The sequence below is a fragment of the Orcinus orca genome, chromosome 10 (genome assembly GCF_937001465.1).
Source record: "Orcinus orca chromosome 10, mOrcOrc1.1, whole genome shotgun sequence".
Taxonomy (NCBI): domain Eukaryota; kingdom Metazoa; phylum Chordata; class Mammalia; order Artiodactyla; family Delphinidae; genus Orcinus; species Orcinus orca.
In genome coordinates this window covers 56479528-56503801 of record NC_064568.1, presented here as the reverse complement: position 1 = coordinate 56503801, position 24274 = coordinate 56479528, and the positions used below count along the sequence as shown (strand labels likewise).

The 24274-nt window shown below is 38.4% G+C and overlaps 1 protein-coding gene and 1 pseudogene across 4 annotated transcripts in view; one reads left to right on the top strand and one right to left on the bottom strand.

Moving 5' to 3' along the window:
* Nucleotides 1–24274, bottom strand: part of SLC4A7 (solute carrier family 4 member 7) — a 124236-nt gene that overhangs the window by 65545 nt on the left and 34417 nt on the right. For all 4 annotated transcript variants that reach the window (XM_012536671.3, XM_033405443.2, XM_033405446.2 and 1 more), the window contains exons 2-3: nucleotides 16627–16708; nucleotides 12452–12598 (exon numbers count right to left, since the gene is read on the bottom strand). In XM_012536671.3, coding sequence (XP_012392125.1) covers nucleotides 12452–12598; nucleotides 16627–16708 — 229 coding nt within the window. The remainder of the gene's footprint in view (nucleotides 1–12451; nucleotides 12599–16626; nucleotides 16709–24274) is intronic.
* Nucleotides 16933–18854, top strand: LOC105748502 (dnaJ homolog subfamily C member 9-like; annotated as a pseudogene).

Sequence of the window (24274 nt, the reverse complement as noted above, 5' to 3'; positions counted from 1 at the left end):
GAATTCACCTGTGAAGCCATCTGGTCCAGGACTTTTGTTTCTTGGAAGATTTTTAATCACAGTTTCAATTTCATTACTTGTGATTGGTCTGTTCATATTTTCTGTTTCTTCCTGGCTCAGTCTTGGAAGGTTATACCTTTCTGAGAATTTTTCAATTTCTTCCAGGTTGTCCATTTTTTTGGCACAGAGTTGCTAGTAGTAGTCTCTTAGGATGCTTTGTATTTCTGCGGTGTCTGTTGTAACTTCTCCTTTACATTTCTAATTTTATTGATGAGTCCTCTCCCTCTTTTTTATTGAGTCTGGCTAAAGGTTTATCAATTTTGTTTATCTTCTCAAAGAACCAGGCTTTAGTTTTATTGATCTTTGCTATTGCTTTCTTTGTTTCTAGTTCATTTATTTCTGCTCTGCTCTTTGTGATTTCTTTCCTTCTACTAACTTTGGGTTTTGTTTCTCCTTCTTTCTCTAGTTCCTTTAGGTGTAAGGTTAGATTGTTTACTTGAGATTTTTCTTGTTTCTTGAGGTAACATTGTATTCCTATAAACTTCTCTCTTAGAACTGCTTTCGCAGCATCCCATAGGTTTTGGATCGTCGTGTTTCCATTGTCATTTGTCTCTAGGTATTTTTTGATTTCCTCTTTATTTCTTCAGTGCTCTCTTGGTTGTTTAGAAACGTATTGTCTAGCCTCCATGTGTTTGTGTTTTTTACGTTTTTCTTCCCGTAATTTGCTTCTAATCTCATAGTGTTGTGGTCAGAAAAGATGCTTGATATGATTTCAATTTTCTTAAACTTACTGAGGACTGATTTGTGAACCAAGATGTGATCAATCCTGGAGAATGTTCTGTGTGCACTTGAGAAGAAAGTGTAATCTGCTGTTTTGGGATGGAATGTCCTATAAATATCAATTAAATCTATCTGGTCTATTGTGTCATTTAAAGCTTCTGCTTCCTTATTTATTTTCATTTTGGATGATCTGTCCATTGATGTTAAGTGAGGTGTTAAAGTCCCCCACTATTATTGTGTTACTGTCAATTTCCTCTTTTATAGCTGTTAGCAGTTGCCTTATGTATTGAGGTGCTCCTATGTTGGGTGCATATATATTTATAATCGTTATATCTTCTTCTTGGATTGATCCCTTGATCATTATGTAGTGTCCTTCCTTGTCTCTTGTAACATTCTTTATTTTAAAGCCCATTTTATCTGATATGAGTATTGCTACTCCAGCTTTCTTCTGATTTCCATTTGCATGGAATATCTTTTTTCATCCCCTCACTTTCATTCTGAATGTGTCCCTAGCTCTGAAGTGGGTCGCTTGTACACAGCATATATGTGGGTCTTTTTTTTTTGTATCCATTCAGCAAGCCTGTGTCTTTTGGTTGGAGCATTTAATCCATTACGTTTAAGGTAATTATCGATATGTATGTTCCTGTGAACATTTTCTTAATTGTTTTGGGTTTGTTTTTGTAGGTCCTTTTCCTCTCTTGTGTTTCCACTTAGAAAAGTTCCTTTAGCATTTGTTGTAGAGCTGGTTTGGTGGTGCTGAATTCTCTTAACGGTTTGCTTCTCTGTAAAGCTTTTGATTTCTCTATCGAAACTGAATGAGATCCTTGCCGGGTAGAGTAATCTTGGTTGTAGGTTCTTCTGTTTCATCACTTTAAGTATATAATGCCACTCCCTTCTGGCTTGTAGAGTTTCTGCTGAGAAATAATCTGTTAACCTTATGGGAGTTCCCTTGTATGTTATTTTTCGTTTTTCCCTTGCTGCTTTCAATAACTTTTCTTTGTCTTTAATTTTTGCCAATATGATTATTATGTGTCTCAGCATGTTTCTCCTTGGGTTTATCCTGTATGGGACTCGCTGCGCTTCCTGGACTTGGGTGGCTATTTCCTTTCCCATGTTAGGGAAGTTTTCAACTATAATCTCTTCAAATATTTTCTCTGGTCCTTTCTCTCTCTCTTCTCCTTCTGGGACCCCTATAATGCAAATGTTGTTTTATTTAATGTTGCCCCAGAGGTCTCTTAGGCTGTCTTCACTTCTTTTCATTCTTTTTTCTTTACTCTCTTCCACAGCAGTGAATTCCAGCATTTTGTCTTCCAGGTCACTTATCCGTTCTTCTACCTCAGTTATTCTGCTATTGATTCCTTCTAGTGTAGTTTTCACTTCAGTTATTTTATTGTTCATCTCTGTTTGTTCTTTAATTCTTCTAGGTCTTCGTTTAACATTTCTTGCATCTTTTCAATTTTTGCCTCCTTTCTTTTCTGAGGTCCTGGATCATCTTCACTATCATTATTCTGAATTCTTTTTCTGGAAGGCTGCCTGTCTCCACTTCATTTAGTTATTTTTCTGGGGTTTTATCTTGTTCCTTCATCTGGTACATAGCCCTCTGCCTTTTTGTCTTGTCTATCTTTCTGTGAATGTGGTTTTTGTTCTACAGGCTGCAGGATTGTAGTTCTTGCTTCTGCTGTCTGCCCTCTGGTGGATGAGGCTAAACGATTGATGGGAGGGACTGGTGGTGGGTAGAGCTGACTGTTGCTCTGGTGGGCGGAGCTCAGTAAAACTTTAATCCACTTGACATGATGGGTGGGGCTGGGTTCACCACCTGTTCATTGTTTGGCCTGAGGCAACCCAACACTGGAGCCTACTTGGGCTCTTTGGTGGGGCTAATGACAGACTCTGGGAGGGCTCATGCCAAGGAGTACTTCCCAGAACTTCTACTGTCAGTGTCCTTGTCCCCACGGTGAGCCACAGCCCCCCTTCCCTGCCTCTGCAGGAGATCCTCCATCGCCAGCAAGTAGGTCTGGTTCAGTCTCCCCTGGGGTCCCTGCTCCTTCCCCTGGGTCCCGATGCACACAGTACTTTGTGTGTGCCCTCTAAGGGTGCAGTCTCTGTTTCCCCCAGTCCTGTCAAAGTCCTGCAGTCAATTCCCACTAGGCTTCAAATTCTGATTCTCTAGGAATTCCTCCTCCTGTTGCCAGACCCATAGGTTGGGAAGCCTGACATGAGGCTCAGAACCTTCACTCCAGTGGGTGGACTTCTGTGGTATAAGTGTTCTCCACTCTGTGAGTCACCCACCCACCAGTTATGGGACTTGATTTTACTGTGATTGCACCCGTCCTACCGTCTCATTGTGGCTTCTCCTTTGTCTTTGGATGTGGGATATCTTTTTTGGTGAGTTCCAGTGTCTTCCTGTCAATGATTGTCCAGCAGCCAGTTGTGATTCTGGTGTTCTCCCAAGAGGGAGTGAGAGTACGTCCTTCTACTCTGCCACCTTGATTCCCCCCCTACTTTTAGATTTTAAGGAACCTCCATAATGTTTTCCATAGTAGCTGTATCAATTTACATTCCCACCAACAGCGCAAGAGGGTTCCCTTTTCTCCACACCCTCTCCAGCACTCTGTAGATTTCTTGATGATGGCCATTCTGACCAGTGTGAGATATCCCACTGTAGTTTTGATTTGCATTTTCTAATAATTAATGATGTTGAGCATTCTTTCATATGTTTGTTGGCAATCTGTATATCTTCTTTGGAGAAATGTCTATTTAGGTCTTCTGCCCATTTTTGGATTGGGTTATTTGCTTTTTTGATATTGAGTTGCATAAGCTGCTTGTAAATTTTGAAGATTAATCCTTTGCAAGTTGCTTCATTCGCAAATATTTTCTCCCATTCAGAGGATTGTCTTTTAGTCTTGTTTATGGTTTCCTTTGCTGTGCAAAGGCTTTCATATTCCATTAGGTCCCATTTGTTTATTTTTCTTTTTATTTCCATTTCTCTAGGAGGTGGGTCAAAAAGGATCTTGCTGTGATTTATGTCATGGAGTGTTCTGCCTATGTTTTCCTCTAAGAGTTTTATAGTGTCTGGCATTACATTTAGGTCTTTACACCATTTTGAATTTACCTTTGTGTATGGTGTTAGGGAGTGTTCTAATTTCATTCTTTTACATGTAGCTGTCCAGTTTTCCCAGCACCACTTATTGAAGAGGCTGTCTTTCTCCATTGTATATTCTGGCCTCCTTTATCAAAGATAAGGTGAGCATATGTGCATTGGTTTATCTCTGGACTTTCTATCCTGTACCATGGATCTATATTTCTATTTTTGTGCCAGTACCATACTGTCTTGATTACTGTAGCTTTGTAGTACAGTCTGAAGTCAGGGAGCCTGATTCCTCCAACTCCGTTTTTCATTCTCAATATTGCGTTTCCATACAAATTGTGAAATTTTTTGTGCTAGTTCTGTGAAAAATACCAGTGGCAGTTTGATAGGGATTGCACTGAATCTGTAGATTGCTTTGGGTACTATACTCATTTTGACAATGTTGATTCTTCCAATCCAAGAGCATGGTATATCTCTCTATCTATTTGTATCATATTTAATTTCTTTCATCGGTGTCTTAAATTTTCTGCATACAGGTCATTGTCTCTTTAGGTAGGTTTATTCCTAGATATTTTATTCTTTTTGTTGCAATGGTAAATGGGAGTGTTTTCTTGATTTCAATTTCAGATTTTTCATCATTAGTGTATAGGAATGCAAGAGATTTGTGTGCATTAATTTTGCATCCTTCTAATTTACAAAATTCATTGATTAGATCTACTAGTTTTCTGGTAGCATCTTTAGGATTCTCTAGGTATAATATGTCATCTGCAAACAGTGACAACTTTACTTCTTCTTTTATGATTTGGATTCCTTTTATTTCTTTTTCTTCTCTGATTGCTGTGGCTAAAACTTCCAAAACTATGTTGAATAATAGTGGTGAGAGTGGGCAACCTTGTCTTGTTCCTGTTCTTAGTGGACATGGTGTCAGTTTTTCACCATTGAGGACGATGTTGACTATGGGTTTGTCATATATGGCCTTTATTATGTTGAGGAAAGTTCCCTCTATGCCTACTTTCTGCAGGGTTTTTATCATAAATGGGTGCTGAATTTTGTCGAAAGCTTTCTCTGCATCTAGAGATGATCATATGGTTTTTCTCCTTCAATTTCTTAATATGGTGTATCACATTGACTGATTTGTGTATATTGAAGAATTCTTGCATTCCTGAGATAAACCTCACTTGATCATGCTGTATGATCCTTTGAATGTGCTGTTGGATTATGTTTGCTAGTATTTTGTTGAGGAGTTTTGCATCTATGTTCTTCAGTGATATTGGCATGTAGTTTTCTTTGGGACATCGTTGTTTGGTTTTGGTATCAGGGTGATGGTGGCCTCGTATGAGTTTGGGAATGTTCCTCCCTCTGCTATATTTTGGAAGAGTTTGAGAAAGATAGGTTTTAGTTCTTCTCTAAATGTTTGATAGATTTCGCCTGTGAAGCCATCTCATCCTGGGCTTTTGTTTGTTGGAAGATTTTTAATCACAGTTTCCATTTCAGTGCTTGTGATTGGTCTGTTCATATTTTCTATTTCTTCCTGGTTCAGTCTCGGAAGGTTGTGCATTTCTAAGAATTTGTCCAGGGCTTCCTTGGTGGCGCAGTGGTTGAGAATATGCCTGCTAATGCAGGGGACACGTGTTCGAGCCCTGGTCTGGGAGATCCCACATACCGCAGAGCAACTAGGCCCGTGAGCCACAACTACTGAGCCTCCGCGTCTAGAGCCTGTGCTCCGCAACAAGAGAGGCCGTGATAGTGAGAGGCCCACGCATCGTGATGAAGAGTGGCCCCCACTTGCCACAACTAGAGAAAGCCCTCGCACAGAAATGAAGACCCAACACAGCCAAAAATAAAAAAAAAATTTTAATTAAAAAAAAAAGAATTTGTCCATTTCTTCCAGGTTGTCCATTTTATTGGCATATAGTTGCTTTTAGTAATCTCTCATGATCCTTTGTATTTCTGCAGTGTCAGTTGTTACTTCTCTCTTCTCATTTCTAATTCTATTGATTTGAGTCTTCTCTCTTTTTTTTTGATGCATCTGGCTAATAGTTTATCAATTTTGTTTATCTTCTCAAAGAACCAGCTTTTATTTTTATTGATCTTTGCTATTGTTTCCTTCATTTCTTTTTCATTTATTTCTGATGTGATCTTTATGTCTTTCTTTCTGCTAACTTCGGTGTTTTTTTGTTCTTCTTTCTCTAATTGCTTTAGGTGTAAGGTTAGGTTGATTATTTGAGATATTTCTTGTTCTTAAGGTAGGACTGTATTGCTATAAACTTCCGTCTTAAAACTGCTTTTGCTGCATCCCATAGGTTTTGGGTCTTGGGTCATGGTGTTTTCATTGTCATTTGTTTCTAGGTATTTTTTTTATTTACTCTTTGATTTCTAGAGTGATCTCTTGGTTATTAGTGTATTGTTTAGCCTCCATGTGTTTGTATTTTTTACAGATTCTGTCTTGTAATTGATATCTAGTCTCACAGCACTGTGGTTGGAAAAGACACTTGATATGATTTCAATTTTCTTAAATTTACCCAGTCTTCATTTGTGACCCAAGAAGATATGATCTATCCTGGAGAATGTTCCATGAGCACTTGAGAAGAATGTGTATTCTGTTGTTTCTGGATGGAATGTCCTATAATTATCATTTAAGCCCATCTTCTTTAATGCATCATTTAAAGCTTGTGCTTCCTTATTTATTCTCATTTTGGATGATCTGTCCATTGGTGAAAATGGGGTGCTAAGTCCCCTACTATGATTGTGTTACTGTCAATTTCCCTTTTATGTCTGTTAGTATTTGCCTTATGTATTGAGATGCTATGTTGGGTGTATAAATATTTACAATTGTTATATCTTCTTGGATTGATCCCCTGATCATTATGTAGTGTCCTTCTTTGTCTGTTGTAATAGTGTTTGTGTTAAAGTCTATTTTGTCTGATATGAGAATTGCTACTCCAGCTTTCTTTTGATTTCCATTTGCATGGAATATCTTTTTCCATCCCCTCACTCTCAGTCTGTATGTGTCCCTAGGTCTGAAGTGGGTCCCTTGTAGACTGCATATATACAGGTCTTGTTTTTGTATCCATTCAGCCAGGCTATATCTTTTGGTTGGAGCATTTAATCCATTTACATTTAAGGTAATTATTGATATGTATGTTCGTATTACTATTTTTTTTAATTGTTTTGGGTTTGTTACTGTAGGTCTTTTCCTTCTCTTGTTTTCCTACCTAGAGAAGTTCCTTTAGCATTTGTTGTAAAGCTGGTTTGGTGGTGCTGATCTCTCTCAGCTTTTGCTTGTCTGTAAAGCTTTTAATTTCTCCATCAAATCTGAATGAGATTCTTGCTGGGCAGAGTAATCTTGGTTGTAGGTTTTTCTCCTTCATCACTTTAAATACTGCCACTCCCTTCTGGCTTGCAGAGTTTCTGCTGAAAGATCACCTATTAACCTTATGGGGATTCCCTTGTGTGTTATTTGTTGTTTTTCCCTTGCTGCTTTTAATATGTTTTCTTTGTCTTTAATTTTTGATAGTTTGATTAATATGTGTCTTGGTGTATTTCTCCTTGGATTTATGCTGTATGGGACTCTCTGTGCTTCCTGGACTTGATTAACGATTTCATTTCCCATTTTAGGGAACCTTTCAACTATAGTCTCTTCAAATATTTTCTCAGTCCCTTTCTTTTTCTCTTCTTCTTCTGGGACCCCTATAATTCGAATGTTGGCACGCTTAATGTTGTCTCAGAGGTGTCTGAGACGGTCCTTCATTCTTTTCATTCTTTTTTCTTTATTCTGCTCTGCAGTAGTTATTTCCATTATTTTATCTTCCAGGTCACTTATCTGTTCTTCTGACTCAGTTATTCTGCTATTGATCCCTTCTAGAGAATTTTTAATTTCATTTATTGTGTTGTTCATCACTGTTTGTTTGCTCTTTAGTTCTTCTAGGACCTTGTTAAACTTTTCTTGTATTTTCTCCATTCTATTTCCAAGATTTTGGATCATCTTTACTGTCATTTTTCTGAAATCTTTTTCAGGTATACTGCCTATTTCCTCTTCATTTGTTAGGTCTGGTGGGTTTTTATCTTGATCCTTCATCTGCTGTGTGTTTCTCTGTCTTCTCATTTTGCTTAACTTACTGTGTTTGGGGTCTCCTTTTCGCAGGCTGCACGTTCGTAGTTCCCATTATTTTTGGTGTCTGTTCCCAGTGGCTAAGGTTGGTTCAGTGGGTTGTGTAGGCTTCCTGGTAGAGGGGACTAGTGCCTGTATTCTGGTGGATGAGGCTGGATCTTGTCTTTTTGGTGGGCAGGTCCATGTCTGGTGGTGCATTTTCAGGTGTTTGTGGCCTTATTATGATTTTAGGAAGCCTCTCTGTTAATGGATGGGGTTGTGTTCCTGTTTTGCTAGTTGTTTGGCATAGGGTGTCCAGTCCTGTAGCCTTCTGGTTGTTGAGTGGAGCTGGGTCTTGGCGTTGAGATGGAGATCTCTGGGAGACTTTCGCCCTTTGATATTACGTGGAGCTGGGAGGTCTCTTGTTGACCAGTGTCCTGAACTTGGCTCTCCCACCTCAGAGGCACAGCCCTGACACCTGGCTGGACCACCAAGAGCCTGTCATCCTTATGGCTCAGAATAAAAGGGAGGGAAAAAAAAGAAAGAAAGACGAAGATAAAATGAAATAATGTAAAAGAAAATAAAGTTATTAAAATAAAAAAGATTAAAAAAAAATTTTTTTAAGAAAAAAAGAAAGAAGAGAGCAACCAAACCAAAAAACAAATCCACCAATGATAACAAGTGCTAAAAACTATACCAAAAACCTAAACAAACAAATAAAATGGACTGACAGATCCCTAGGACAAATGGTAAAAGCAAAGCTATACAGACAAAATCACACACACAAGCATACACATACACACTCACAAAAAGAGAAAAAGGGAAAAAATATATATATATAGTTGCTCCCAAAGTCCACCTCCTCAATTTGGGATGATTCGTTGTCTATTCAGGTATTCCACAGATGCAGGGTACATCAAGTTTATTGTGGAGATTTAATCCGCTGCTCCTGAGGCTGCTGGGAGAAATTTCCCTTTCTCTTCTTTGTTCACACAGCTCCCGGGGTTCAGCTTTGGATTTGGACCCGCCTCTGCATGTAGGTCGCCTGAGAGCGTCTTTTGTTTGCTCAGACAGGACGGGGTTAAAGGAGCAGCTGATTTGGGGGCTCTGGTTGACTTAGGCCTGGGGGAGGGAGGGGTACAGAGTGTGGGGCCAGCCTGCGGCGGCAGACACCACCATAACATTGCGGCAGCCTGAGGCACGCCGTGTTTTCTCCCGGGGAAGTTGTCCCTTGATCATGGGACCCTGGCAGTGGCAGGCTGCACAGGCTCCCAGGAGGGGAGATGTGGATAGTGACCTGTGCTTGCACACAGGTTTCTTTGTGGCTGCAGTAGCAGCCTTAGCGTCTCATGCCTGTCTCTGGGGTCTGCGCTGATAGCCACAGCTTGCGCCTGTCTCTGGAGCTCCTTGAAGCAGCACTCTTAATTCCCTCTCCTCGCGCACGAGGAAACAAAGAGGCAAGAAGAAGTCTCTTGCCTCTTCAGCAGCTCCAGACTTTTTCCTGGACTCCCTCCTGGCTAGCTGTGGCACACTAGCCCCCTTCAGGCTGTGTTCACGTAGGCAACCCCAGTCCTCTCCCTGGGATCTGACCTCCGTAGCCCGAGCCTCAGCTCCCAGCCCCCGCCCGTCCCAGTGGGTAAGCAGACAAGCCTCTCAGGCACCGATCCTCCGTGCGGGAATCTCTCCGCTTTGCCCTCTGCACCCCTGTTGCTGTGCTCTCCTCCGTGGCTCCAAAGCTCCTGCCCCCCCACGCCACCCCCATCTCTGCCAGTGAAGGGGCTTCCTAGTGTGTGGAAACTTCTTCCTTCACAGCTCCCTCCCTGAGGTGCAGGTCCCATCCCTATTCTTTTGTCTCTGTTTTTTTCTTTTGCCCTACCCAGGTATGTGAGGAGTTTCTTGCCTTTTGGGAGGTCTGAGGTCTTCTGCCAGCGTTCAGTAGGTGTTCTGTAGGAGTTGTTCCACATGTAGATGTATTTCTGATGTATTTGTGGGTAGGAAGGTGATCTCCACGTCTTACTCTTCCGCCATCTTGAAGCTCCTCCCTCTGGATCTGTTTCTATTGATTTATTTTTCTCTTGGTTATGCCTATTTTCCTACTTCATTATATTCCAAATAATTTGTGGATGTCAGATATTGTGCATTTCTCATGGTTAGGTGCTAGGTTTTACTGTATTTCTTTTAGTAGTACCAGACTTTCTTCCAGCATGCAGATACCTGAAGTCAGTTTAATTCTTTCAAGACCTGCTTTCAATTTTTTTTTTTTCTAGCAGATCCAGTGCAGCCTTTAGTGTAAAACTAATTTAGACCTACTACTAAGGCAATACCCTTCTGAGACCTCTATCTAATGCCCTATATGTCACAAGGTCTTTCCACTCTGACTGGTGGGAACACATCCTATTCTCAGTCTTTGTGTGAAATCCAGGAATTGTTTACCATACTGCTTTCTGGTGGCTATTTATCAAGCCTCAGGTAGTTTCCTGTCACACATACTCAGACTAGTACCCAGCCAAAGATTTAAAAGGACCCTTCTTCAGACCTTTAGAACACTCTCTGTGTGTAGCTCTCTACTCTCTGGCACTCTACATCTTAAATCCTAACCTACTAGGCCTCCCCAAATTCTACACTGTCTCCTCAACTCTGAGAGCCTGCTACTCTCTGTCTGGGTTCCTCATGCTGTGGCCTGGAAACTGTCTCACAGGGATGAACTCAGGACCACAGGGGTCATCTCACTTGCTTCCCCTCTCTCAGAGCTCAGCATCCTATGCTCTCTGTTGTCCATTGTCTGAAAATTACTGTTTCATATATCTTGTGCAGTTTTCTAAGTGTTTAAAATTGGAGGGCAAATTCAATTCCTGTTATTCCATCATGTCCAGAAGCAAAACACCTGTGTAATCTCTTTTTGGAGAGTGGGGGTTAGAAAGAAGGGACTTCATAGCAATTTCTAGGATACAGATTGGAGTTAAAACCAAAATAAACCCAATTCTGTGGCATAAAACTTTTCTAGGCATAATTACTCTATGAAAAAGTTATAAATATTTTCTCCACCAAATTTATTTTCAAACCACTATATTTAGACTTCATATTTCAGACCTCAGCTTGAACATTAAACCACCTAGCCAGGTGAACATATAAACATACTTACAGTCTAGTAAGCCACATTCCTATAAAAAATATGGTGTGCCTTTTTATTCAGAATGAAATAGAGAAGCATACTGATCCACTCACAAAATAACAGCAAAATACTTCTCAACTACCAATGTCATCAAGGTCCACTAATAATGCTTTCTAAAATTACTGATTTTTCCTTCACCAGCGACATATTTTTGTTAGCTATATGACCACTTAATAGTTTATTGGGCCATCAGTATCTCTTAGTACTGGCTAAGAGATTCCCATCATTTAGCCTAAGTTGAAGTTTCTCCATCTATATAATGAAAACAATAATACCTATCTTTAATTTTTTAAAACTGCTGAGAAGGTTAAGTCAAAGCACGTTGTCAAGGGCTTGGTGGAATACTTAGCAAAGAATTGGCACTTAATATTTTACTAGGCAATCAGTATCTTCTTTCTTATGATCATGACATAAGCTGTAGTATACACAGTAATTCTTTCCCTCTTTACCTCGTCAAAAGAACTTTCCTTCAGCACAGCACACAAGTGCCTGAGGGGGTGCAGCTCACATGGCTCCTCGAAAATGCACACACTAGGACCTATGGCATAGATGGCCATATGGGCCACGATGTCCTAAAAAACCAGTGACACCCTACATGTCAACTGAGTGCAATGTCCTGCTCAAGCCACACAGCTATTTTTTTGGGCTCTCGCCTTTCCAGCTTTCAGGAGCACTTAAATAACTACTAATCTTTATTATCAGATAATAATTCATTTTCCTCTACCATATGCCTTTTTTGCCTTCTGAGATTCCCATCATTTCCTCTGTCTACTGGCACTTCTTTATTGCTCTGCTTTCAAACAAAAATTCTGTCCTTCTGAAGACAATACTATTAAATCAAAGCACTCTTTTCTGCACAGATAACCAAGTAATCCAGCTTTATGGATAAAAATCTTCTGGCAAAAAATGTATTTAAGAATGAAAAAAAAATTTTTCAATCTCTTCCAGGAGCCTAAGGATTCCAGATATTTGTTCATTGCATATGTTAATTGTGAAATATATAATAGAGAAAAGGAAATAAAAACCCCCCTAAATTGCATTTTAAGTGCCAATACTCAACATTTACAAGTCCAAGGCTGGAATACAATAAAGAAACCAAAGCCCCTTACTTTTTTCACTCATCCTAAGTAGATCTTAACCTATAAACTAAGCATTTTTCTTGTAGAAAAAATATTCTCACTTCAATTAGTATTCCTCAATGCATATACTGTGTCTGAGTTATAGCAGAAATATAATTTTAAAAAGGAAATATTTAATTAAAAAAAAAAACTTTCCAGGAAAGAACCTTAAACTGTTAATGGAGAACTTTCCATTCTCTTACCGTAAGAAGGAGATTCCCGTCCATCTTCTCTGTCTGAGTCTTTGTCTTTTCTTCTCCGGTGGTGATGTTTGTGTCCACGATGCCTGTGACGCCGGCGACTCTCTTTACTAAATGGGACGTGGACACCTATATACACAGCTCGATGACCTGGTAAAATGTTCGGAAACATTACTGGCAGACCTCATTTTATTGCACATCACAGATACTGTGTTTTTTTCAAATAGAAGGTTTGTGGCAACCTTGCATTGAACCAATGTATCAGCACTATTTTTCCAACAGCATTTGCTCACCTCCTGTCTCTGTGTCGTGTTTTGACAGTAATTCTTGCAATGGTTCCAACTTTTTCATTATTATTATATTTGTTATGGTGGTCCATGATCATTGATCTTTGATTTACTATGGTGATTGTTTGGAGGCACCACAAACCATGCCCATGTAAGATGGTGAACTTAATCGATACATGTTGTATGTGTTCTGACTGCTCCCCTGACCATCCGTTCACCCATCTCTCTCCTTCTCCTTGGGCCTCCCTATTCCCTAAGACACAGCAATGCTGAAATTAGTCCAATTAAAAACCTTACAACGGCCTCTAACCGTTCAAGTGAAAGAGTCGCACATCTCTCACCTTAAATCAGAAGCTAGAAATGATTAAGCCTAGTGAGGAAGGCATGCTGAAACTGGCATAAAGCCAGGCCCCTTGTGCCAAACAGCCAAGAAGTGAAAGCAAGGGAAAAGTTCTTGAAGGAAATTAAAAGTGCTACTCTAGTGAACACACAAATGATAAGAAAGTGAAACAGCCTTACTGCTGATAAGGAGAAAGTTTTACTGGTCTGGATAAAATGTAGACAAAACAGCCTTCTATTGGAAGAAGATGCCATCTAGGGCTTTCATAGCTAGAGGAGAAGACAAACGCCTAGCTTCAAAGGACATGCATGCTAATGCAGCTGGTGACGTGAAGTTGAAGCCAATGTTCATTTACCATTCTGAAAATCCTAGGGCCCTTAAGAGTCATGCTCAGTCTATTCTGCCTGTGCTCTATATATGTATTTTTTTTCCTTCCTTCCTTCCTTTCCTTCCTTCCTCCCTCCCTCCCTCCCTTCCTTCCTTCTTTCCTTCCTTCCTTCTGAAAATCCTAGGGCCCGTAAGAGTCATGCTGAGTCTATTCTGCCTGTGCTCTATATATACTTTTTTCCTTCCTTCGTTCTTTCTTTTTTATTTAACTTTAGTTGATTTACAATATTGTGTTAGTTTCATGTGTATAGCTTCAGATTCTTTTCCATTATAGGTTATACAAAACCTGGATGACAGCGCACCTGTTGACAACAGAGTTTACTCAATATTTTAAGCCCACTGTTGAGACCTACTGCTCAGAAAAAAGATTCCTTTCAAAGTATTACTGCTCATTGACAAGGCACCTAGTTACCCAAGAGCTCTGATGGAGATGTACAAAGAGATTAATGATGTTTTCATGCCTGGTAACACAACATCCATTCTGCAGCTCATGGATCAATGAGCCATTTCAACTTTCAGGTCTTGAAGGCTATAGCTGCCATAGATAGTGACTCCTCTGATAGATCTGGGCAAAGTTAATTGAAAACCTTCTGGAAAGGATTCACCATTCCCTCCCAGATGCCATGGACAGCATTCATGATTCATGGCAAGAGGTCAAAATATCAACATTAACAGGCATTTGGAAGAAGTTGATTCCAGCCCTTGTGGATGACTTTGAGGGGTTCAAGACTTCAGTGGAGAAAGTCACTGCAGATGTGATGGAAACAGCAAAAGAGCTAGAATTAGAAGTGGAGCCTAAAGATGGGACTGAATTGCTGCCAGCTCATGATAAAACTTGCTTCCTACTGATGAGCAAAGAAAGTGGTTTCTTTGGATGAAATCTACTCCTGGTGAAGCTGCTGTGAAGATTGTTGAAATGACAACAAAGGATTAGAATATTGCATAAATTTAGTTGATAAAGCAGAGGCAAAGGCAGGGTTTGAGAGGACTCTAATTTTGAAAGACATTCTACTGTGGGTCAAATGCTATCACACAGCCTTGCAGGCTACAGAGAAATCATTCATGAAAAGAGGAGTCAATCAAAGTGGCAAACTTTATTGTTGTCTTATTTTAAGAAATCAACCCCAACCTTCAGCCACTATCACCCTCATCAGTCAGCAGCCACCAACATCAAGGCAAGACCCTCCACCAGCAAAAAGATTATGACTTGCTAAAGGCTCAGATGATGGTTACCATTTTTTAGCAATAAAGTATGTTTTAGTTAAGGCATGTACATTGTTTTTTAGACATAATGCTATTCACACTTTAAACAGACTACAATATAGCATGAACATAACCTTTATACGCACTAGGAAACCAGAAAAATTCATGTGACTCACTTTACTGCAATATTCACTTTATTGCAGTGGTCTGGAACCAAACCTGCAGTATCTCTGAGTATTGCTAGTATCAGTTTTCCAAAAAGGAAAAAAAGTAACATACAAAAAAGTATACCAAAATTTACTATGATAAAAAAGAACTATGGGGCTTCCCTGGTGGCGCAGTGGTTGAGAGTCCACCTACCGATGCAGGGGACACGGGTTCATGCCCCGGTCCAGGAAGACCCACATTCCGCGGGGCGGCTGGGCCCATGAGCCATGGCTGCTGAGCCTGCGCGTGCTCCACAACGGGAGAGGCCACAAGAGTGAAAGGCCCGCGTACCGCCAAAAAAAAAAAAAAAAAAAAAAAAGAATTATGTATAAGTTCATGTAATTAACAATGCTAGTCTCCTGTTACTTCTCTTATTTTACAGAGCACCAAGGGCTCTGTTATACCAAGGGCTAATTACACCAAGGGCTAATACCATCGACTGATAAATACACTAGATACACAGGTTACTTTAAAAGAAGGTTTTTTTTCCATTTCAGGAAGCAAATGTGGAGAACACTTATTTTTGTCTCTTTCCACCTCTTTTTGTAAAGCAATGGCCCCATTCAGCTGTCACAGAAGACTTTAACTCAAAAGTATAGGTCTCAAAAAGACCCCAAAATAAGTCTATCAGAACATCTGCCACGAACACCACCTTAAGCAAGTGTTCAGGGTTAACATAACAGGGTAAGTTATGTCGATAACAGGCTAAGTTATGTCAATAACACCTGTCCACAGGTGAGAGGGGCACATCACATGTGGTATGCTCCTCACATACCCATGATCTGGGCTATGAGATTATAATGTCACAATGTGACATTAGACAAACCCACATTTTGGGACATTCTATTAGTATCTAACCACTACTCTTCCAAATGTCAAGGTCATGAAAAAGGGGGAAAGATCTAGAAATTGTCATAGATTACAGGAGACTAAGGAGACCTGACAACTAAGTGTCCTATCACAACCTGAGCTGTTCAACGGGATCCTGGGACAGAAAAAGAACATCAGTGGAAAAACTAGTAAAATCTGAATAAAATCTGTAGTTTAGTTAGTAGTATTGTATCAACGTTAATTTCTTCATTTTCATAAACTTACACCTAAATAAAATGTTAACATTAGAAAAAGCTGGGTGAAACGTATACAGGGGACACTCTGTACTACCCTTGCAACTCTTCTGTAAATCTAAAATTATTTCAAAAAAAAGAAAGAAACAAAAAAACCATTTGTCAGGACTTCTTCCGGCTCAGGAAAAACAGATTGGCAAATAACTCATTTGCTACACAATTCTATGCTGAGGTTTTTATAAGTACTTTAAAAGGCTGATTAACAGACATATAAAATGAACATTTAGATGACAACCAGTCATAACTGTGGCTTATTAGTCTGGCACGCTATAGTTTGCTCATAATTCAAATTACCCAGGCTGTTAGAAAAACAATTAAAGAATTAACTCATTTTATAATTGTGGCATTTCAATTTCCAAGATAAGTAATGGTAACCATCAGTAAAGTTTGAAAAGCATTCTGATATTTATATTTCAGGGAATGTTCTATTTGCAGATATGGGTAGTGGTTAAATGGGGTTTTGCTGTATTATTCTTCTTTAAACTATATTTAGAAAAGTGCTGAACACTCTTCTAAATGTATGCTCTACAATGACAACAACAAATATTTCAACAAATAATAGGTAAAGGACACTAACAAACATTCATTAGTAATTTATCCTGCTAATCAAGTTATTTTAAACAAACTTACTTTCTAGTTCTTCTTTTTCAAACTTGGTGTTCACAGTTGAGCTGGTTTTGCCAAGATCTACAACAGCTTCTTCATCGGGACCCTAAAAAGAAATTATTCCCATTCACTCATGAAATCAATATATACTGAGGACCTACTTACTAGGGTGTGTTATTTGAGACAGCCAAAAATATGTAACAGATTGCCTTCCTCTCAAAGAACTGAATTCGTAATACAGCTAACTGTATTCTTTCAAAAGTATGTTTATAGGCTTTTTTTTTTTTAATCCACTGAAGACCATTCAAAAATCTCATGGAAAGAACTGAAATGACAAAGATTTTTCACTGGTCTTCTATGGAAGTTACTGGTAACTGGTACACATACTCACTTCAATGGAACAACCCTCCAGATCAGAAATTAAAGAAAATCGGGGATGAGGGAAACCCTTAGATAGCAATATAGAATACTTTTTTTCTTTCCTTCTTCTTCTTTTTTTTTTTTGCTCCTAGGTACTCTTAACCAAAAAAAAAAAAAAACCCCGCTTATTAGCTCAGCTACATTGGATATTGGATTGGATTATGGTTAAACATATAATGATCAAAAATAAGTCCATAGACTTAACATGTAGTATCACTTTCACTCATAAGTTACCAAGAAACAATCAAAGTTATATGAACTTTTTATTTCTCTACAAAGGAAAAGCCATGCCAAAATGTAACCTCTAAGGAGAGTCCAGCTTTGAGCTGTGGAAGTCAACCTTTACAATTTTGTTCCATTCTTCAGCTCAACAAAAAGACTAACCATATTTACTGTAAAACACTACACAGACTATTTTTAAAAGAAAATTTTAGCTTAAATTTCCCTTCTCAACTTCTTAACTTTCAAAAGAACATTATATAATCCTCATTAACTACTTATTATGAACTTAGTATGTACAAGATTCTGCGTCACTGACTGAGACAGATGGACGAAGCCCCTTCCCTTCAGAGGTCTTAATGTGAGCTGTGGCTCACACTGGCCTCATGCCCAGCAGGGCTCTGCAGCCTCACAGACCTTCACTGCTGACGGGCATGGCCAGCAGAGCCACCATGAGGTGGCCCTACAGGTGCACCCAGACTCAGTGGGCAAGAGTGATGAGGAGGACAGCACCTGCCACTTCCAGTTCCTCAGGGAAGTCTGTTCCGTCTTAAGTGACAAAGACGAGAGAGCAGAGTACAACGAGCAGGGGACAGTGGATAAGGACTCCGCTGTACTCAACCATACCTGGGACTGGGACACACACTGGAGGAGGACACTCAAGGTTCTGAAAAGATAGACAAAGGTTCTGAGGAAGAGCAGACTGATGTGACAAAGGCCTATCTGAACTTCAAGGGTGACATGGATCAGTTTGTGGAGTGTGCATGTGTGTAGTACAGAGGAACCCAGAATATGGAACCTCATTTGGAAAGGCACTCATACTGGAGAAATCCTGTCCCACAATGCCTCTGTCAAAGGATCAAAGCAAGAGATGAACGGAAGGAAAAGGATGGCCCAGGAAGAGGCTAAAAAAACACAGAAATGAGCAGAAAGGAGCGAGGGATTGATGAAGAGGTAGATGACCTAACCAGCCATTCAGGGCAGGCAAAAGATGGGCAACTGGAAATGGATGATATTCCTGCTCAGAAAGAAGCAAAGTACTACAAACCTCCCAAAGGAGAAGAGGAAAAAAACCCCAACAGCTTTCAAGAAAGAAAAGAACTAATCTAATTTGTTCTCTTTCATGGTCTTTATGCTTTAATTGATAACTTTATAGTACTCCACTATCAGTTTTCTAGAAGGAAGTTATCTTATCCATCAGATGACAGTCATTTTTCCCCATGGTCTCTGTGGTTGCTCACTGCCTAGCACTTCCTCTCCACTTAAAACAATAAACCAGAAGGACATATAACGCAGTCAGCTTCTCACCACTTTCCATGTCCAAGCATCAATTGGAGGGCCAGTTTGTTTTAGAAAGGATCAAACAGGAGTTTGGGTAAAATGATCTTTTAAGGTCTCCTCTAACTCTTGACCTTAAAATATCATACTTTTTGGGTATAGGGTTTTTTTTTCAGTGCATACAAAATAAATTCATATACAATTATTCCTTGCTATCCAAACTCTCAGTGTCTTAATTCTTATATCTTAAAACTCAGGAACTGAATCAATTTGATTAAATTTTCAAATATATTCCCTACTATCCAAACCCTCACTATTTGCTACCCGAAACTCAGAAACAGACACAGTATATTAAGAAAATGCAGATCTCAATATCCAAACTTACTTTCTGAAGGAAGGCTAGATATCCAAACTGTAGAATCAAATAGATCTGGATATCAAGAGGTACTTGTATGACTCTAAAGGACTGGGATTCAATTTAATACAGGAAACTCAGAAGTTAAATGACTTGCTAAGGCTTTATATCTAAAGGACTGGGAAACAGGCTGTGTAGACCATTATACGTTTTCATATAGTAGACTAAGAAAGAAGAGACAGCTGTATGTGTGGTAACCTACCTCACAGCAGTCACACTCCCTTAATATTGAGGAAAGGCTAAAGTAGGAAACACACACACAGGTACAAGAATGAACAACTAATCATTACCATCCATTATGCATACCACACTCTAAAACCATTCCTCCAATGATGTCATGTTATTTAGTCACTAAGCATGCACAGGTAGGTACAAAAAAGAAGCTGCCTCTCAAACAAAAGACACAGATGTTGTATGATCCAAGAGGTAGCACACTGTGTATTCTAAAAGGGATTAACTGCTCCCATTCCAAACTTGCGTTTCGACAGAACAACTGCCAAGGAAGCAAAACAATATACTTAACTCTCATCCTTAACAAACAAACAAAAAAACCTCTTTTATTCATATGCAGACGTACTTACATGTTTAGATGTACTAACACTAATCAGCTAACACTATGAAACAGCTGAAGTTGGGCAAGCTCACAATATTTATTTATTTAAAATACACATACTCTTTGACCTGTAAACATCTATCACAGAAAAATACTGCCACGTGTGCCAAAAGGGGCATGTAAAAAAGAGGATGTCCATCTATTCATCTTCTCATGGTCCACTCACCTTGCTCTCCTTAGATACCCTCTTTGAAGCCTGGAGTAAGTGACTCAAAGCCAAGTGAATATATAATTTTATTGTTACTGTTTGGGTTTTCAATGAGAATGCTTTCATGCGTAACTTGTAGAAAAAACTAAGGTTAAAATTTTTGAAGTCTGGAAAATTTACAACACAACACTGTTTAAAAAAAAAAAAAACAGGGAGGGGGTATCTGCATTCTTCCCTTAAAAACATTATCTACTTTTCAACAACTGTGAAACATGAATCAGAAAGGCACACACATTGCCCATCTCAACATATTACAAGTAATTCATCGAAATATGCAGGTGCATATGGCTATATATTGAAAATATATATATTTCCTGAGGGATAAATATATCCCTCAGAACGAAGGGATTGACGTTTCAAGGTAGAAATACACTTCTGAAAAAACACTGCATTTTTAATTCTATCACCTTAGGATAAGCTTTAAGCCATGTTTCTAAATATAGATCTAGTTAAGACACTATATAAAGTACAATTTTATTTGAGTTCCTTTTTGAAATAGATGTAAAAAATACATGTAAATATTTAAAAGGTTAAACATCAAACCACTGACACTGTGTCACACGGATGGCTGGGGAAGCAGAAACAGACAACCCTGTAGTGTTTAATTTTCTGTTAACAATAAAAATGTAATTTTGGTAATTTTTAAAAAGAATAAATTCAAGTTTCGATTTAATGTGTCAGTTATTTTTAAATCTGCATCTAGAAAAAACTCTTCTTCATTTTTTAACTCCAAGAATATAGTGGAAAACTAAAAATAGCAAAAGCAAAGAGCCACCCCTGACATCAAAATGTTTTCATTCCTAACCTCAGATGAGTAAGCCACACAAGCCAGTCCTTATAAAGCCTACCTAAAACGAAATAAAGCCAAGGCACTGGGAAAACTCAAATACATGGAAGAATAAAAAGGCACCCTAAGTATACCAATGCAAGATTGACTCACTCTAATCTTAAGAAAATTATTTTGCCTTGGTTTCAATTTTTTATTTATAAAATAAGGTAACTATCCAGAATACAACTGCTCTACAACACAGAAGACAACAGATTTAAGAATTATCCATATAAGATCACTAAGAAAGTTTAAATTCTCTTTATACGACATAACAAATGTGCAAGGTTATTTACTGCAGCTTGTAACTGGAAAAGACTGGAAACCATCCCCAGGGGCCCTTAAAAGAGGAATGGCAATGTATCTGATGGAATACCAAGCTACTAAAAAAAATTAAGATGCTATATACTGACATGAAAAATATTTAAGACCTATTATAAAATGAAATACACACTAGGTAGAGAACCACACGTACAGCATACTACTTTCTGTATAAGAAAGTCCCTAGAAGAGGAATATCTGAATTTACACAATGAACACTGAAACTGAAAGAACATACAAGCAAACAGTGTAACTGGTTACCTCTGACTTCTGGATTTATTGTTTTTCTTATATTGCTTTGATTTATTTTAACCATGTGAACACAGAGGTAGACTTAAGTATAAAATCTTTTGAAAGCCATGTCACCTATCTACTTGGTCCTCATCCACAAGTGTTACTTGCCCTTGAAAGAGCTGTGAGGCGAGGTGCCATGTGAGTGTGCCAAGCACAAGGGCACAAGCACAGAAGAGGCCCACATTTTACTGAATCTAAATATGGAGACTAAAAATGCTTTCTCATCTACCATACAGCTTTAAAACTAGATTAATTAGCAAAGTCTTAACAATTACAGAAACAAATCCCTATTAATTTCCTAATTAAAACTGATATGAAGATTCAAAATATATCCTGAAATAGTATTGTGGTTGTATAGGAGAATTATTCATAGGAAATGCGTTCCTAAGCATCTAGGATGAAATGCCAAGAGAAGGCAACTAACTCTCATAAGGATCTAGAACTGTATTACTTTAAGAGATTTTCAGATTTTATGATATATTATAAATTCAGACACACCTAGAGAGTTTGTTAAAATTCAGCTTCCTGTGCCCAGTGCTGGAGATGCTGACCAGTAGTTTAGGTGGAGCCCAAGCACCCGTATTTTCAATAACCTCTGTGTGATTCTGCTGCATGCCAGTCTGCACACCATGTCCTCAGTTATGTTACAGACTTAAGCTATATATATTTAAAATGCTCTTCAAGAGAGGCTGCTTCCTGCCCTTAACCATTTTAGGAGGCCTTATAGGGACCACTCTCACTTCATTCACATTGTTTTAATCCTTCAGAAAATGAAATATACATTCCAATTCACAAGAAAACACTGTAAAGTTACTATATACTTTCACTGTATTACAAGCAACCCTAAATCTATTTCTTCCAAATATTGCCAATTCCCAATCTTATCCCACCTACTACCAAGAGTTGAACTTAATATTAAAAAAACTTTAAATTTATGGGCAAAACGCTTAAGGGTAAGCAAATAACCTTTCCTAATCCAGGTAAAAGGAGAAATCATCAGTGAATACTGTTTCACAAAATAAAAAGCCAAAGAATGATATTCAGTTTCTAAAGAATTCACTTGGCATTTTTTGATTGATTCATTACTCTAAAATAGATGGACGAGACATAAAAGGTATATGGAAAATTAAAGCAATTTAAAATCACAAATTTTAAACTCAGGCAATCATGTGATTCCGACAGAAAAAAATTTAAAACCCTGGGAAAAATGCTTTGTCACCAGACAGAGGAGGAACTGGATAGATTCAGATACTGGAACACAAAGTTTCAGAAATTTTTATTTTAAATACACACCCTAAGAAAAAGTTACAAAGGGAAAAAGTGAAGAGGTCAAAGAATATAAGAGCAAGAGAACTCAAAGAGGTGTGAGGTGTAAAAACTCACAATTGACAGATTCCAATAATAAAGAAGATTATTAGTGAAACACTATTGTCAGAAACTTCATTACAAAGCACAAGAGTCATGGACAAATGGAAAGCCTCATTAGGGTCTATCTGAAATTATAAATCACAAATATTTATGGCACTCTTGCTATGAGGAGATACTTATATTCATTCCAAGTTCTAACTCAGCACACACACCAAAAAACACATAGGAATCACTTACTTTAGGTTATCGAGTATATATAAATTGATTAACAGAAATGAGGATAATAATAAAATCTATTTCTGAAATGGGCTTTTAAAAAAACTACCTCAACTTTATCAGTAACTAAAATGTATAGAAAAGTACAGGCATTCTGCACAAAAGGAAAAACACACATACACAAAGATCCAGTAGATGTTTTATAGCAGAAGGTCTAGCAGGTATTCTGTCAAAATTCCCCAATTTCGGTCAGTTGGGGTTATCGTTAGCTAGGTATTTTTAGAATTCCACTGAATTTTTTTTACCAAAAATCGACAAGAGACAACCAGGAAATCCCTCAGCAAGATGGTCTATTTGCCTATTCTTTCCCTGGTTAATACCCCTGACCGTATGAATCTGATGGACCATAAAAAAAAGTCTCATTTCCTTAAATAAAGACTAGGAGTTTGGACTCATCCATTCATTCAACAAATATCTACTGAGTGTAAGTACACTATGTGCTGAGCATCATTCCAGATACGGAGGATACATCAGTGAATAAAAAACTGTAATATAATCAAATGGCCAGCTTATCAGTTAATTTACAGCTAAGGTAGGGCTCCCCATAATAAGAAATCAAGGCGTAAATGAATTATCTTCTCCATTCCTGATGAATAAATGAGGTCTCACAGACTCATAGGTATGGATGGGTTTTACTTTTCCATTTCAATCTTCTCATTTTACACACACACACACACACACACACACACACACACACACCCCACAGAGCTTAAGGGACTTGTTCTTTATCCAGGAGACAAGAGACCAAGGTCACTGTAATACAAGCTGAGAATACACAGTACTTTATAGTATTTATTAAAACTTGTAATTATATATTTATGTAACTAGCTGCTTAACTGTTTCCCAGCCTGAACAATAAGCTCCAAGAAGAAGGGAATCATGTCCATTTTGCTCACCACTGTCTCCTCAGCATCAAGCAGGGCCTGGGCCTTGGTTAAATACTCATTGACTGCTGTGTATATTCCAAAGGACAAGACACTGGGCTAAAAAATTTATATTGGATACACTTAAGGCCTCCTTATGAACACAATTAAAGCTTAAACATAGATAGGTACTCAATAGTTTGGAATTTAATCAATCAGTTTATAAACAAAAAAGCCCAGCACCAACACATGATAAAATCAAAATTCAATTCACTAGTAGGAATTCCCAGCAAAATCTAATCTAAGTTTTGTATCAAACAGGTCTTACCAATATCTCTCATAGTCATTTATCCTGCCTGAAAAGCCAAAATTCACAATTTGTACTGTCTTGGTCAAATGATAAAAATGAGACTTTAACATGCCAAAGGCATATTAGGGGGAAAGGAGTGTTAAAAGATTATTTAACAATAAAGTCACAAACCTAGGCTATTATCCTCTTCTGACACCTGAGGTTTACGAAATCCATTATTAAAACAGCATCAGAAGATCCCTATCACAAAGTAATTTCTTC